General features: G+C 43.8%; 1 protein-coding gene across 1 annotated transcript; it reads left to right on the top strand.

Moving 5' to 3' along the window:
* Positions 1 to 1,366: 1,366 nt before the first annotated feature.
* Positions 1,367 to 14,406, top strand: Znf713 (zinc finger protein 713). Its single transcript, XM_036172367.1, has 4 exons — positions 1,367 to 1,581; positions 8,553 to 8,624; positions 10,182 to 10,278; positions 13,077 to 14,406. Exons 1-4 carry the CDS (start codon positions 1,459 to 1,461, stop codon positions 13,142 to 13,144), a joined length of 360 nt encoding a protein of 119 aa, XP_036028260.1. The 5' UTR covers positions 1,367 to 1,458; the 3' UTR covers positions 13,145 to 14,406.
* Positions 14,407 to 15,613: the final 1,207 nt, after the last annotated feature.

Raw genomic sequence — 15,613 nt, 5'->3', positions numbered from 1 at the left:
TTAAAGGGCAAGCATCCACAGAAGAATATTACAGAGCTACATAAACGCAGTCCAAGCAAGTACTTTAACATACTCAAGTTAAACTGAATGCTTGTGGATCAGTATTTGACAGTTCCTCTCTGAAAAGCTTTTCAAAGATGAAATATGTAAAAACCTATTTATAATTAGCATTAATTGGCCAACCACTCTTTACATTGGATTCTAGTAATAAAAAGTGCTAAGTTCAGCATGGCCATGATGGTTCACACCTGCAATCCCAGCACATGGTAGGCTGAACAAGGGTGCCATGAATACCAAGCCAGCCTGGACTAGTCAAAACCTGTACAAATGGGAAAGCGGGAGGGGGCTGGTGTCGGGTAGAGAAAGAACGTTGACTCACTAACTAAATTCTAACTAAACAAGAATTCCTATGTAGCTGAGCTTGACCTGGTATGCAAGAGGCTGAAGCAGGATGGCAAGTTCAAGGCCTGTCTGGGTACCTTAGAGAGACCTGTCTCACAAGAGAAAAAAAAAAAAAAGAGGAAGGAAAAAAGAAAGAAAGAAGCATGGGGCTGGAAAGATGCTCAGTGGCTAAGAGTGCTTTTTGTCTGGGTAGTGGTGGTGCAGACCTTTAGTTCCGGCACTCAGGAGGCAGAGGCAGGCACATCTCTGTGACTTCAAGCCTACAGAGTTCCAGGACAGTCAAGGCTACACAGAGAGACCCTGTCTCAAAAAAACAAAACAACAAAAAGTGGGTTTTGCTCTTATGGGATCCATAACTCCAGTTTCAGGGGATAAGACATCTGATATCAGCAGGCACCAGGCCCATTGTGCACACGCATACAGGCAGGCAAAAAGATTCATACAAATAAATCTTTTAAAAATTAATAGAAAAAGGACAGGGGATATAACTCAGTAGAGAAGAGCTTGCCTAGGCCTGGGCTTAATTCTCAATGGTTCACGCACGAACACACCTGTACACACACACACACACACACACACACACACACACACTCAATGAATTCCATTCAGTCGACCCGAGGTTAGAGAATTCGTTTATTTAGTTTTTAATCTACGTAAAGGTGTCAGGAGGGGCGGGAGGTCCGGGACCGGCTCCAGGATGAGGTGAATTACATCTGAGTTGTCATCTTGGCAGTATTGACATCTGCAAGGTTTCTGATGGACAAGGGCTGTCAGACAGGTCCTGGGCTCACCCATTTGGGGCACTCAGAACAGGAGCTCCTCTGGAAGACTGAGGGAGAAGACGCCGGTGTCGGAGGTCCACAGACCCCTTAGGGAAAGGCAGACTTGTCTAGCTGAGCCTTCAGAAGCTGGGACAAGGTGGGAAGAGTATGGCCAGACATCCTGGCGCATGCGCGCTCAAGCTCCGAAGCCAGAAGCGCGGTAGCCTTTGCGCCCAGGCAGTGGGAAGGCCAGGGGCCGGCAGAGCTGGTCCAGCCCCAGGGGCCCAGTCACCTGATGACGACCCAACGTCAGGATCGTCAAGCACCGTCAGCACCTTCTCCCTCCCGGGTCCAGGCAGGCGGTGGCCACGGCGTCATGGGGCGGAGTCGCCCCTGGGCCCTTTGTCTTTGGAGACGGGTGAGTGCCGAGCGCCCCGGGAGAGGATGGAGCCGGTGGACTCCTTGCGCACTGTTCCGGGTGGCCCGCCAAGCCCCTCTCCAAGGCATTCCCACCCGGTGTCTCTCTGGGGACTTGGTTCCCTATCCCATTATTAGAAACTTTTTTTCCCATATTTTCTGGATGATGTTCCTAGAAGGGGTGTGGAATCGCGGCCGCGTCTCTCCACCACAGCTGACCCTGTGCCTTCTGTTTCTGGATCTGTCTTAAGTGACCTTGGTTGGTTTAACCTTTATTAAACAGATCTTTTGTTTGTTTGTGGTACTGGGGATTGAACCCAGAGCTTACAGCATGCAAGGCAGCTAGCTGCTTTACGACTAAGAGCTGTATCTCAGCTTCCCCCCCCCCCCACATTATATTTTAAATTTTGAAGTAAGATTTAAGTTGCTCAGGTTGGTCTTGAATTTTCAGTCTTCTTGAAACTTCTGAGTGATGGAATTAACCGGACTGCGCCACCACGTGGCTCAGGTCAACCCTAGCGAAGCGCGGTCCTAACTACCTAAGCAGTATCACTAACATGCTGCGCGGCATTTCTGTATCAGAAGACAGCTTGACCTGCATGAGGTCCTGCCTCAGAAAACAAAAATAACAAAAATAAATAAATAACATCTGTATACACCGTGTAGAAAACTGATGCCACTCTCTCTCTTTTTTTTTTTTTTTTTTTTTTTTTGCTGAAATACATTATATTGTGTTTGAGATAAGTCTAATATAAATCATAATAAAACTAGAGGTATAATAAACCCTTCCATCACTGGTAATTACATGTAGAACTGGAGCATTTGCTAGACCAAGTTAGTGGTTCACTGGTACATTGCCTCATGGAATTATAATTTATGTCAATGTCTTGCTGTTAGATACACAGCATATCTGGCATTTCTCTATCACTTTAGTCAGCCTAGGTTACATGAGATTCTGCCACAAATAAATAAATATTTTAGACAAATAAAAATATAAACACAGAAACTAAAACCCTTTTGTGTATTCATTTAGTGAATATTTATTGTCAGCCACTGGGCATTGAAACAGAACAGTGGCTGGGTGGTGGTGCGTTACCTTTAATCCCAGTGCTTGGGAGGCAGAGGCAGATGGATCTCTGTGAGTTCGAGGACAGCCTGGTCTACAAAGCTGGTCTCAGGATAGCCAGGGCTACACAAAGAAACCCTGTCACTAAAAACCAAAGGAGCAGGAGGAGGAGGAGGAGGAGAGGAGGAGGAGGAGGGAGAAAACAAAAGAAAGAAAACAGAACAGTGAATAAGCTGTAGTTCCTGCCATCATGAAACTTAACATCACACATCGGTGAGAAAGGAAGATGAGTCACTAGACAGAGGGAAGGGGGGAAAAAGTGCTTCCTGAACAAGGAAATGTAAATGAGGCGTCTCACCAGGTCTATGACGTCAAAATCTTTTCAGATTTACTCTCTAATAAGACCAGGATGGAGATACTTGGGCTGTTGAGATGACTCCAAGAAGAAAGTGCTTGCCTTAAATTCAATCCCTGGAACCCATGTAAATATGTAAGGAGAGCACCGACTCCAGTATACCATGGCATGCACGCGCACACGCACACACACACACACACACACACACACACACACACACACACACAAATAAATAAAATTTTTAACATAAAAATACCGTAAAATATTTTTCAAATTAAATGTATTTGGGAAACATTACATACAATATATATATCAGCATGCTCCCTACCTGATGGGTATTTTGCTGGATTTTATAATGTATATCACAATACAAAACCTTTGAAGAGATGTAACAAAGAAACTTACTTAGCCAGGCGTGGTGCACGCCTTTAATCCCAGTCTCTAGGAGACAAAGGACAAAGTTGGATCTCCATGAGTTTGAGGCCAGCCAGAGCTACCCAGTGAGCCCCCTGAATGTTACTCTTAAATTGTATGTATATGTGTATATCTATGTGGGGATATGCACAATGAGTGCAGGTGCCCTCAAAGGCCAGAAGAGGATGCTGGAGCTCAGGGAGCCAGAATTACACAGGTGATTGTGAGCAGCCCATTTTGGATACTAGAAACCAAAACCAAATCCAGGACTCTGAAAGAGCAGTAAGCGTTCCCAGCTGCTGTGCCATCTCTCCAGCCACAACAGTGTCAGTGGATGGGTACAGGATTTTACTAAATACCTCTGGCTGGCCTTGAGTTATACCCCATGGTGTGGGTGGCAAGACCTGAACCCAAGTCCTCTGCAAGAGCAGCCAGTGCTGTTAACCGATGAACCTTTTCTCCAACCTGGATGAATGTAGTTTTGGGTGTCACATTTGGCTTTGAGATCAGTGGGTTTGAAACGTAAGCACGTTTTCATTCATTTTCTTCAGGCTCTTTCTGATATCTTACATGCAGTAAAATAAGAGCCTTGTTCCTCAAGTTTTTTTTATGTTATTTATTTACTTTGTGGAGGGTGTGTGGAAATCAGAGGACAACTTATAGAAGTCAGGAATCAAACTCAAGGCCTCCACCTTGGGAGCACACTCCTTTACCCTGCTGATCTGGCCCATAAGGTATTTTTTTTGTGTGTGTGTGTGTGTGTGTGTGTGTGTGAGAGAGAGAGAGAGAGAGAGAGAGAGAGAGAGAGAGAGAGAGAGGGAGAGAGAGAGGGTTTCTCTGTGTAGCTTTGCACCTTTCCTGGAACTCACTCTGTAGCCCAGGCTGGCCTCGAACTCACAGAGATCTGCCTGGCTCTGATTCCTGAGTGCTAGGATTAAAGGCTTGCACCACCACCGCCCAGTTTAAAGTATTTCTTTTTTCAAAATCTCACTATGTAGCCCTGGCTGGCCTGAAACTTGTTTATGTAGACCAGATGGTTTTGAACTCATAGAGATCCACCTACCTCTGCCTCCTGGGAGTGCTGAAATTATAAATATGCATCACAATGCCCAGCTCCTAAAATGCTTTTCTATTAACCCAAAAAGGTCTGCCTCTTAGTAAATTGGCTGCAGAGTTTTAAGGTTGGTGTCATGTCTCGGGCAGAGAGTGAATGGCTTCCTTATCTAATGGGGCTATTCTATAGAAACAGCTAGTTTTGCCTCTTTACAAAGAAAAATGCTTTACAAAAATGCTTTCCTTGGGGGAAGAGTTTCATGAAAATGCCATAATGAAATCCATTATTGTTTATAATTAATATATGCTGATTAAAAAACTTTTTAATAAAAGAAATGGCATCCTCATCTCCATCACTAACTGTTTGAGAGCTATTTTTCAGGGTGTCTTTGTGAGCAGACAAAGACTGTTCTTTGATAATAATTAGCAAATCAGTACATTTCACTCTGCTGTTGAAATGCCTGTTCCCCCGCCCCTCTTCCTCCTCCTCCATTTTTGAGACACAGTCTTAGGTTTCCCAGGCTGGACTCCAATTCACCGTGTAACCACTGATGCCCTTACTCTCCTAATCCCCCTGCCTCCACCTCCTGAGTGCTAGAATTTATAGGTCTTTGCTACCAAGCCAGTTTATTGGGTGCTGTGGAATGATCTCAGAACTTCATGAATACTAGGTAAGTGCTCTACCAAGTGAACTACAGCCCCAGCCCTGGTTCCTCCCCGCCCCTTTCTAAGGAAAAAGAAAATCTAATCTTTCTAAAGACTTTCAGTTAATTAGGGCACTTTGTTCTCTGTTCTGGGAACAAGGAGTAAAAAGACTGAGAGACTAAGTTTCTCCCAGTTGATAACATTTATAGCCCTCTGGGGTTTTTGTTTGTTTCTTTTTTCTTTTAGGGGAACTGGCCTGTAGACCAGGCTGGCCTAGAGATCACTATAGGCTTGCCCCAAATTCATACATATCTGCTTGCCTGTGCTGGGATTAAAGGCATGCACCCTAACTAGGTCCAGCAACCTCTGTTTCTGTTTTGTTTTGCTTTTTTTAAAGATTTTTATTTATTTATTATACAGTGTTCTATCTGCACATATCCCCACAGGCCAGAAGAGGGTGCCAGATCTCATTACAGATGGTTGTGAGCCACCATGTGGTTGCTGGGAATTGAACTCAGGACCTTTGGAAGAGCAAGCAGCACTCTTAACCTCTGAGCCATCTCTCCAGCCCAACCTCTGGTTTTTAAAATATGTGAATCAAGTGGCACACGCCTTTAATCCCAGCACTCGGGAGGCAGAGGCAGGTGGATCTCTGAGTTCGAGGCCAGCCTGGGCTACCAAGTGAGTTCCAGGAAAGGCGCAAAGCTACACAGAGAAACACTGTCTCAAAAAAAACAAAAAACAAAAAAATGTGAATCAAACCTCTAAAAGCCTGAGAATGGCAGTTTCTCATCCCTGTCATTCCCATCCTAGGGAGTGCTGAGGCAGGAGGATAACCAAGAGTTCAAAGCCAGCCTACAGCCCTGTCTCATAAAAAGAGAGAGCTGGGAGAGAGGGGATAGAGATAAAGGACAATTTAAGGACTTTTATTTATTTTAAAGAATGTAAGCTGGGCAGTGGTGGTACATGCCTGCCTTTAATCCCAACATTTGGGAGGCAAAGACAGTGAATCTCTGAGTTTGAGGCCTATGAATTCCAGGACAGCTAGGGCTATATACAGAGAAACCCTTTTGTTTTGTCTTTTCAAGACAGGGTTTCTCTGTACAGTCCTGAAACTCATTCTGTAGACCAGGCTGACCTTGAACTCAGAAATCCACCTTCCCCTGCCTCCCAAGTGCTAGGACTGAAGGCATGGGCCACCACATCTGGCTTGCTGAGCACTGTCTTAATGAATAGTTTGTACTGTTCTTGGGGGACTCCATAGGTCAGTACTGATCAAAGCTTCTGAATTCCTTCTGCTTCCTCTGGTACAGAGGGGGCCCAATCTGAAACTGTATCTTCTTGGATCTCTGCCCAAAGACAATTTAGACTATCAAAAAAAAAAATGCCTACATAAGTGAAGGACGTCTTTAGATTCATGGGAAGTAATAGCCATCTTCAGAGGCCTATATATCTCCATCCTAAACATGCCAAGACTCTAAGAGTTCCTGGAAACAGAAATGGTTGCTGCGGTGAATGCCTGCTCTCATCACCTCTCGGTGTCTGATTTCTATGGTACCCCACCCGATGATGCAGCTTGCAAGGACTGCCAAGAACTGAAGTTTCTGGTGCTAGTGCGTTGATATGAGGGGCTGTGTTGGGAAACTCTGCTGACATTATAGCGTAGGAATCATAGGTGTAGTGGTTGTGGTGGGACACAATGTAGACACTCGAACAGGAAAGTGGGTGTTCTGAAAAGGGACAGGCATGCAGCCATCTGTATGGAATGGTCACAGAGTGGAGGAGGAACACATCACCAGAGTGCATACCTTTTGAGATGGAGTTAGCCTTTGTTAGGATAATGAATACAATTAAGAGACTTGGAATGTCATTTAATGATGGAGCCCTTGCATGGCGTATGCAAGGCCCAGTGTCTGACCTCCACCAGTGTCAGAAAGAAAAGAATTGGACACTATAAGTTGGGTAGCTGTGGCTTCTCATGTCTACTATCATCCCCACACTTGGGTGGTGGGGCTGAGGAAGGAGGATTGTTAGTTTAAGGCTGGCTTGTGTTGTGTAGTGAGACTTGGCCTCAAAAAAATGAAACTATCCAGGTGGTGGTGGTTCAGGCCTCTAATTCCAGCACTGGGGAGGCAGAGGCAGGTGGATCTCTCTGAGTTCCTGGATAGCCTGGTCTATAGAATAAGTTCCAGGACAGTCAGGATTGCAGAGAAATCCTGTCTCAAAAAAATTAAGCAACAAAAAAGGCCCTCAACTAGAGAGATGGCTCATTGGTTAAGAGCACTGACTACTCTTCCAGGAGTCCTGAGTTCAATTCCCAGCAACATGTGGTGGCTCAGAATCATCTGTAATGAGATCTGGTGCCCTCTTCTGGCCTGCAGGGACACATGCAGGCAGAACACTATACATGATAGATAGATAGATAGAGAGATAGATAGATAGATAGATAGATAGATAGATAGATAAGTTTTTAAAAATAATTTTACAATAAATTTTTAAAGGACCTTAACAATTCTGTCTGCTTCACACTGTCTCAGAAGTTCAAGTCTGTACTTAGAATCACTTGGAGACTTTAACAATTTAAAACACTGTTTCCCAGGCCCAGAGCACACCAATTAAGTAAAAATCACTGAAAGCAAAAGCTGAGTGAGTCTCGGTGTCCTTTCTAATTTCCCCAAGTGTATAAACAGGCTGAAAACCATTACACTTGCCAAATGATACAACACACACATTTGTAACACAGTGAAAACTCCTGCAGACAGTTACCCCATGTAATGGAAAAGCAAGGATGAGCCAGGCATGGATGATGACAGGAGAATCAGATCAAGGTTATCCTTGACTACACAGTAAGTTTGAAGCCAGGCTGTGCTACATAGGGACCCTGCCTCAAATCGACAGTAACAGAGGTAGAGAGGTGGCTTAGCAGTTAAGAACACTTGTTACTCTTGCAGAGGACCCGGGTTTGGTTCCCAGCATCCACATAGCAGATCACAATGATCTACAGCTACAAGTTTCAGTGGATGTAAGGTCACCAGGCACATATACAGTACACATCCATACAGGCAGGCAAAACACTCATATACATAAAATAAGTAATTTTTAAAGAAAAAAAACAATTAAAAAACACACATGTTACAGTTGTCTATCTTTTTGTTTTTGGTTTTTTGAGACAGGATTTCTCTGTGTAGTTTTGGTGCCTGTCGTAGATCTCGCTCTGTAGATCAGGCTGGCCTCGAACTCACAGAGATTCACCTGGCTCTGCCTCCCAAGTGATGGGATTAAAGGCGAGCGCCACCACTGCCCGGCTTAAGTTTGTATCTTTGAGGGCTTCTCTGTATATTGTCTACTGTAGCAGGATGTTCCAAGGTTTAAACTCAGCTTTGATGTCATATATTAACAATGGGTTCCTTTCTCTTTCTCCCCCATTATACTCTCCCAGAATGCTTTACTTGCCCAGGAGAAGATGAAGGAGAAAGAAATGAATGATGGATTCCAGATCAGAGGGTGCCGGGTAAATTCAGTTTCCTCTCTTCTAAAATGCTTTTATTGTAGGGGGAATTGCTCAGCCATTAGGAGTGATAAGTCTTTGCACCCTGAAGGCCTCTCTGCTGATGCAGCAATCCAAATTAAACCAAATCAGACCAAATCGAAAAGCCTAGGTTTAATGGGTACAGTATTCTGGGTGATTCCTGGCCTCTCTGTGAATTGGAGGCCAGCCTGGGCTACAGAGTGAGTTCCAAGAAAGGCTAAAGCTACATTGAGAAGTCCTGTCTCGAAAAACCAAAAGAAGAAGAAGGAAGAAAGAAGGAAGAAGAAGAAGAGGAGGAGGAGGAGGAGGAGGAGGAGGAGGAGGAGGAGGAGGAGGAAGAAGAAGAAGAAGAAGAAGAAGAAGAAGAAGAAGAAGAAGAAGAAGAAGAAAGAAGAAGAGAGGAGGGAGAAGAAGGAGAAGGAGGAGGAAGAGGAGGAGAAGGAGAAGGAGGAGAAGAAGATGATCCTTGGAGCTCACAGCAAGCCAATCTAGTCTACTAGGAAGTTCCAGGGCCAGTGAGGGACCCTGTCTCAAGAAGAAAAGGTGGGAGCTGGAGAGATGACTCAGTGGCTAAGAGCACTGGCTGCTCTTCCAAAGGACCAGGGTTCAATTCCCAGCACCCACACAGCAGCTGACAGCTGTCTGTCATTGAAGTTCCAGCGGATCTGACACCTTCCCACAGACATACACACAGGCAGAACACCGATGGACATAAAATAAAAATAAATGCCTGAGAAACAATATGAAGTTGTCCTCTGACCTTTATTATGTGACAGACTTCCTGGGGAGATGCCATACACACACACATATCTAAAAGAAAGCCATGGCAGCCCAAAGTAACAACTGTACTAATGTCCACCCTAGTGAACCAATGGGTTTTTATTGGGCTTGCTAATAGGAGTCTAGATGAGGGGTTACTTATAAGAAGTGGGGAGGACCTAAAAGCAGCTGTCACCAGAGAGCCCACCCCAGCGTGGGTGACAGCTCACAAAGGCTGCAGCTTGCAGGGAGCTCAAGCATCCAAGAACAACTTCTCTCTGCGCTTTGAGTGATTAGAGGCGCCCCGGGTTCCAACAGTTATTGACTCCTCTTTATAGCAGGGGAGGGGCCCTAGAGACAAACAAACAAACAAATTAGCAAAGCTACTCGGGAAACCTTGTCTGGGGAAAAAAACAAACAAACAAATGAGCGTATTGCCTTCGGTCATAGGAGGCGTGAAAACCTTTGTGAATACAGTTTAGGCAGAAGAATGCTGGCCAGTTTTGGAGGCAGACATTTGTCTGCTGTTCTTTTCTCGGGGTGCCGGGGGAGGGGGGGCCTCTGACTTCATTGAGATTGGATTTTTTTTTTCCCTTTTCCAAGACAAGGTCTCACTATATATCCCAGCCTAGCCTCAAACTCATGGCAACCTGTGTGCCTCAGCCACTCAGGAGTGCTGGGATAATGGGTATGAACGAGCCAGCATGCCTGATTTGGAAGAGGTCCCAGAAAATACTTTTATTCCCTATTAACGTGTAAGACCTACATTTTCCCCCACAGCCAGGGCAGCAGCTTTATAAGCCAGAAGTGATCACTCGGTTGGAACAAGAGGTGCGGTGGACACCAGAAAGCGGCAGCCAGCTGGATGCTTTTCCAGGTGAGAAGCAGGGCCAAGTGGGAAAAAACGGCTCCTTTTCGAGTATTCGGTAGAGTGCCGTTTTTATGGAATGGAAAGAATATTTAAAACATTCACCTTTCCACTCACATTGTATCTTTTATACAAAGTAGAAATGGCTGTCTTTTTTTTTTCCTTCCCCCCGATTGAACAGGAAATACACATTTATTATGAAAAATGATATCCTGGATGTGGAAGTTTGAACTTCTGTAAACACTGTTACAGATCGCCCCCTAGGGTTTTCTCTGTATTTTCTTTATATATCCTTTTAGTATTCTCCCGCCACCCCATCTTATGTGTACGGTGTTGGCGTGCATCTGTCTGTGCACCAAGCACATGCACTGCCGGAGGAGATCAGAAGAGAGCATCAGATCCCCCGGGACTGGAGTCACATAATGGTGTGTGAGCCTCTATGGGGGAGCTGGGAATTGAAGCTGGGTCCTCTGCGAGAGCAGCCAGTGCTCCCAACCATGGAGCGATCTTTCCCGCCCTTCCTTTCAGAATTCTTTCAGTCTTTCCTTTTCATATCAAAATTTCTCTATTTTACTTTCTTTTCATTTTTCTTGTCCCTCTCATTATCTAACTCTTTATATTTGGAGTTATAGCCCAGAGCCTCGTTCCTCAGCTCCTTGACTTCTCTTAGGGATTCGATTGCTTGCCTTTCCTGCGCTGCTCAAGTTACTAGAGTCTTACTAATGTCTTCCCCTCCCCACCCCCCCCCCCCACCCCGGCAAAGCCAGTGGCTGACTCAGTCGAGTGCTCTTGACAGTCTTGAAGTTGTCTTCCATTGGTCTTCTAGCTTGTCTTGGGGTCTCTGCTCCATCACAGACCCTTCCTGCTCATTTTCCTCTGAATTCGATGCTTCTTGGCTCTTTTAAGTGGCGCTTCCACTTCATCTTCCCGTTCCACTAGTTCGAGCCTCACGTTCTTCTTACAGATTCTTCCATTATATTTTTTGTCAATATCATGCTATCGCTTAATTAAATATTTCAAAACCTAAACTTAGTGACTTATGCACGCTTTTTTTTTTTTTTTTTTTTTTAGTTTTTTAAATAGAGTCCCTTGACCTTGAGTTCAGGTTAGCCTTGAACTCACTGTGCAAGTCAGGATAGCCTAAAACTCACACTCTCCCAACCCTCAGCCTCCCAAGCACTGGGGTTTACCAGTGTGTACCAGCATGTCTGGTTATGGTGTCTTCTCTGAAATGTCCTCTTAAATGTAAGATTTTTCTTTTTTTTTTTGGTTTTGTTTTTTTGTTTGTTTGTTTTTCGAGACAGGGTTTCTCTGTGTAGTTTTTGGTGCCTGTCCTGGATCTTGCTCTGTAGACCAGGCTGGCCTCGAACTCAGAGATTCACCTGCCTCCCGAGTGCTGGGATTAAAGGCATGCACCACCGATGCCTGACTAAAAGTGAGATTTCTTGATCAACCAGTTACAACAGTAACGTTGACTTTAGCTGCCTGTTGCTGGCATACCACCTATGGTGCTATGTGTTTATTTGAGCAAACATGCAACTACTGTTTGCCAGACACTGGGTTACATTTTTTTTAAAATAATTTTATTCTGGCCAGACATGATGGTGCACACCTTTAATTCTAACATTTAGGAGACAGAAGCAGGTGGATCTCTGTGAATTGGAGGGCAAACTGGTCTACATAGCAAGTTCCAGGCCAGCCAGAGCTACAAAATGAGATCTTTGTATCAAACCACCAAAGCAATAAAAAAAAAAAAAAAAGTCATTTTAGCTGGGTGGTGATGGTGCACGCCTTTAATCCCAGGGCTCTGGAGGCAGAGGCAGGTGGATCTCTCTGAGTTCTGGGCCAGCCTGGTCTACAAAGTGAGTTTCAGGACAGCCAAGGTTACATAGAGATATCCTAAAACCTCACTCCCCTGCAAAAAAAAAAATATATTATTTTATTCTGGGGCTGGAGAGATGGTTTAGCAGTTGCTCTTAGAGAGGACCCATGTTCTGTTCCTTAGGATGAGTCACAACCCTCTGTAACTCCAGTCCATTTGTCTTCATTTGACATCCGTGGACACCAGGCATGTCACATGGTGCACATACATACTTGCAGGCAAACACTCATCCACATGTAATAAATAAATTTTAAAAAGGGAACTAGAGGCAGCAAGAAGGATCCGTGGGTAAAAGTGATCACCGTGAAGCCTGAAAACCCACCTAGTAGACGGCGAGAATCATTCCTGATCTCCACACATGTGCAGTGGCCTGTGCCCCAATTATATTAAAAAAAAAAAAAAAGTCAAGGGGCTGGAGAGATAGCTTAGCAGTTATATGCTGCTCTTCCAGAGGTCCTGAGTTCAATTCTCAGCAACTACATGGTGGCTCACAACTATCTGTAATGAGATATGGTGCCCTCTTCTGGCCTGTAGTCATACATGCTGCATACATAATAAATAAATCTTTTTCTTTTTTCTTTCTTTTTGGTTTTTCAAGACAGGGTTTCTCTGTGTAGTTTTGGTGCCTGTCCTGGATCTCACTCTGTAGCCCAGGCTGACCTCGAACTCCTGCCTCTGCCTCCTGAGTGCTGGGACTAAAGGCGTGCACCACCGCTGCCTGGACATGCCGGCGTTTTAAATGTCCCCATGCTCACTGGTTCCTGCCTCCTTTCATTGTCTCCCTACTGTCCTATGTCCCCATTTTAAAATGTTCATTATATTATCACCAGGCTTCTCTGGTAATTCTGCATGTCAAGTTTTTCTTTTTAAAACTTAATGTTGGAAAGTGTTTAGAAAGGATTTGTACATTCTGAATTTCTTTTAGACAGGGTGGACAGACCGGAAATGAAAAAGACAACTCTCAAGCAGAACATGTCCAATGAAAACCAGTAAGGTCATAATGGAGAGACTAACAGGAGGCACCTTCTGGTACTCCCATCTTAGGAGGACTCTGGGGTTTTATCAGACTAACCACGGAAAGCAGCAGAAGCACTTGGAGCAAGTATCCTTCACCCACCAAAAAATTACACAGAGAAGCATGCGGTGTAATAAGTTTGAGAAAAACTATAATCTGAATTCTAACCTTATTATGCATCAGAGCATCCCTCCGGTTAAAAGCCTTTCTACTGTGACACACAAGGAAATAACATCAAACAGCACTCAGATTTAATTTATTATCGAGGAAATGACGTAAGAGAGGATGCCTATGGATATGATGAATGTGGGGAAATCTTCCGTCAGCATGCTTTTCTTACTGGCTGCATTCTTCCCAGAGAGAAACATGGTGAATGAGGAAAGACCTTCAACCAAACTTCCACTCATAACCAACCTCAGATAGCCCTTGTGGGAGAAAAACCCAGTAAGTGTGACGAATGCAGGAGAGGATTCAGCCAGAGGATACACCTCATTCAACATCGGAAGATCCACACAGGGAAAACCTTTCATTTGTAACGAATGTGGGAAAACCTTCATCCTTTACCCAGCACCTGAGAATCCACATGGGGGAGAAGCCCTGCAAATGTAGTCAGTGTGGCAAAACTTTCAGCCACATCACATCGCTCACTGAGCATCACAGACTTCACACTGGAGAGAGACCTTATGAGTGCCGTGTCTGTGGAAAAGCTTTCAGCCAGCAAATGCATTGAACGCACGAAAGGACACACACGGGAGAGAAGCCCTATCAGTGTAATGAATGTGAGAAAGCCTTCCGCCAGAGTGCTCACCTTAACCAGCACAGGAGAATCCACAGCCGTGAGAAGTTATGTGACTGTAAGTGTGAGAAAGCTTCCAAGTGAAGTCCTCCCCCTCAAAGCACATAACTCATGTTGGGGGGCAGGGGATGAACTCACAGATGTGGAAAATTTTTCAACTGCTTCTTTCCAGTCACTATCAAAGTATTCATGGGGGGGAAGAAAGCTTCCAAGTGAGCTTTTACTGCAGAGAAATCAAATTTGTAACTGAAGTTAGTACATTAAAACATTCCCAGGAGCTTTTATATATAGTGAATGTTATTAATTTTATAAACAAAAATATATTGGGCCATATTCTGAATCTAATGTAAAACCTAAATAAGGGAAGTGTGATGACATGCCTTCAATTCTAGCAAGACAGTTTGTTGTTATTATTGCTGTTTTCTTTGTAATCCTAGCATTTAGTGTGGCAGAAAGGATTAGGAATTCAAGGCTACCCTCCACTATGGATGGAGTTCAAGGCCAGTATGGGCTACTTGAGACCCTATTTTTAAAAATGAAATGGGAAAAAAATCCACAAAAATCTAATAATCTAATAAATCTAAAAAAATTCTAATGACCTACAATAACCTATAATTACTAACCTGTAGATATATTCTATAATACTGTTTAGTTATATGAATATTGATTAAACAAGGCAATGTTGTAATATAACCAGTTACATAAAATAGAATAAACAGAAAGAGTAATATTTCTCAAACTTTAGCCATTTTGTGCTTTATTTACAGTTTTTTCTTATTTTCTTTACAGTTTTTTCCTATAGTTAGTCTTCATAATTTTTTTTTTTTTTTTTTTTTTTTTTTTTTTTTTTTTTTTTGGTCAGAGCTGAGGACTGAACCAAGGCCTTGAGCTTGCTAGGCAAGCGCTCTACCACTGAGCTAAATCCCCAACTTCTTCATACTTTTTAAAGGACATAGGATTCTTAGCCTGGCCTAATAAATATTATCTGTGGAACGTAATAGTTTGCTATACTAATTAAAATTTGTTCTGCTTTTTTGAAAAATAAAAATATTTTTTAAGCCAGGCATGGTGGCACATGTCTTTAATTCTGGCACTGAGGGGACAGAGGCAGGCAGATCTCTGTGAGTTCGAGGCCAGCCTGTGCTACAGAACAATTTCCAGGACAGCCAGGGCTACACAGAGAAACCCTATCTCAAAAAAAAAAAAAAAGGAAAAAAAGGAAAAAGAAAAAGAAAGTAAAGAAAAAAGAAAAACAAAGAAACTAACAACAAACAAACATTTTAAGTGCTAGAGAGACGGCTCAGCAGTTAAGAGCACTGATTGCTCTTCCAGAGGATCCAGGTCCAATCCCGAGCACCCACATGGCAGCTCACAACTTTCTGTATCTCCACTTCCAGGGCTTCTGACACCCTCACACAGACAGACATGTAGGCAAAACACCAATGCACATAAAATACAAATAAATTATATAAAAGAATACATTTTAAATTTTACAATAACCAGCAATGCATGATAGCTCCTACCTGTAAGCCAGACACTCCAGAGGTGGAGACAATAAGATCCCTGTGAGTGTGAGGGCAGCTTAGGATACGTAATTAAACCTTGCCTCAGAAACACAATCACAAACGCACTCTACCTGCAAAATTGCTTG

Source organism: Onychomys torridus, chromosome 22 (assembly GCF_903995425.1).
Source record: "Onychomys torridus chromosome 22, mOncTor1.1, whole genome shotgun sequence".
Taxonomy (NCBI): Eukaryota; Metazoa; Chordata; class Mammalia; order Rodentia; family Cricetidae; genus Onychomys; species Onychomys torridus.
Note: the sequence above shows the minus strand (reverse complement) of the source record. Positions and strands in the feature narration are given on the sequence as shown.

Bases quoted from the DNA above. Each gene is read 5' to 3' on its own strand.
- Znf713 (XM_036172367.1), top strand. From the start codon at position 1,459: ATGACGACCCAACGTCAGGATCGTCAAGCACCGTCAGCACCTTCTCCC. The intron at 1,582-8,552 runs GTGAGTGCCGAG...ATACTCTCCCAG, and splicing joins CCCTTTGTCTTTGGAGACGG to AATGCTTTACTTGCCCAGGA. The intron at 10,279-13,076 runs GTGAGAAGCAGG...AATTTCTTTTAG, and splicing joins CCAGCTGGATGCTTTTCCAG to ACAGGGTGGACAGACCGGAA.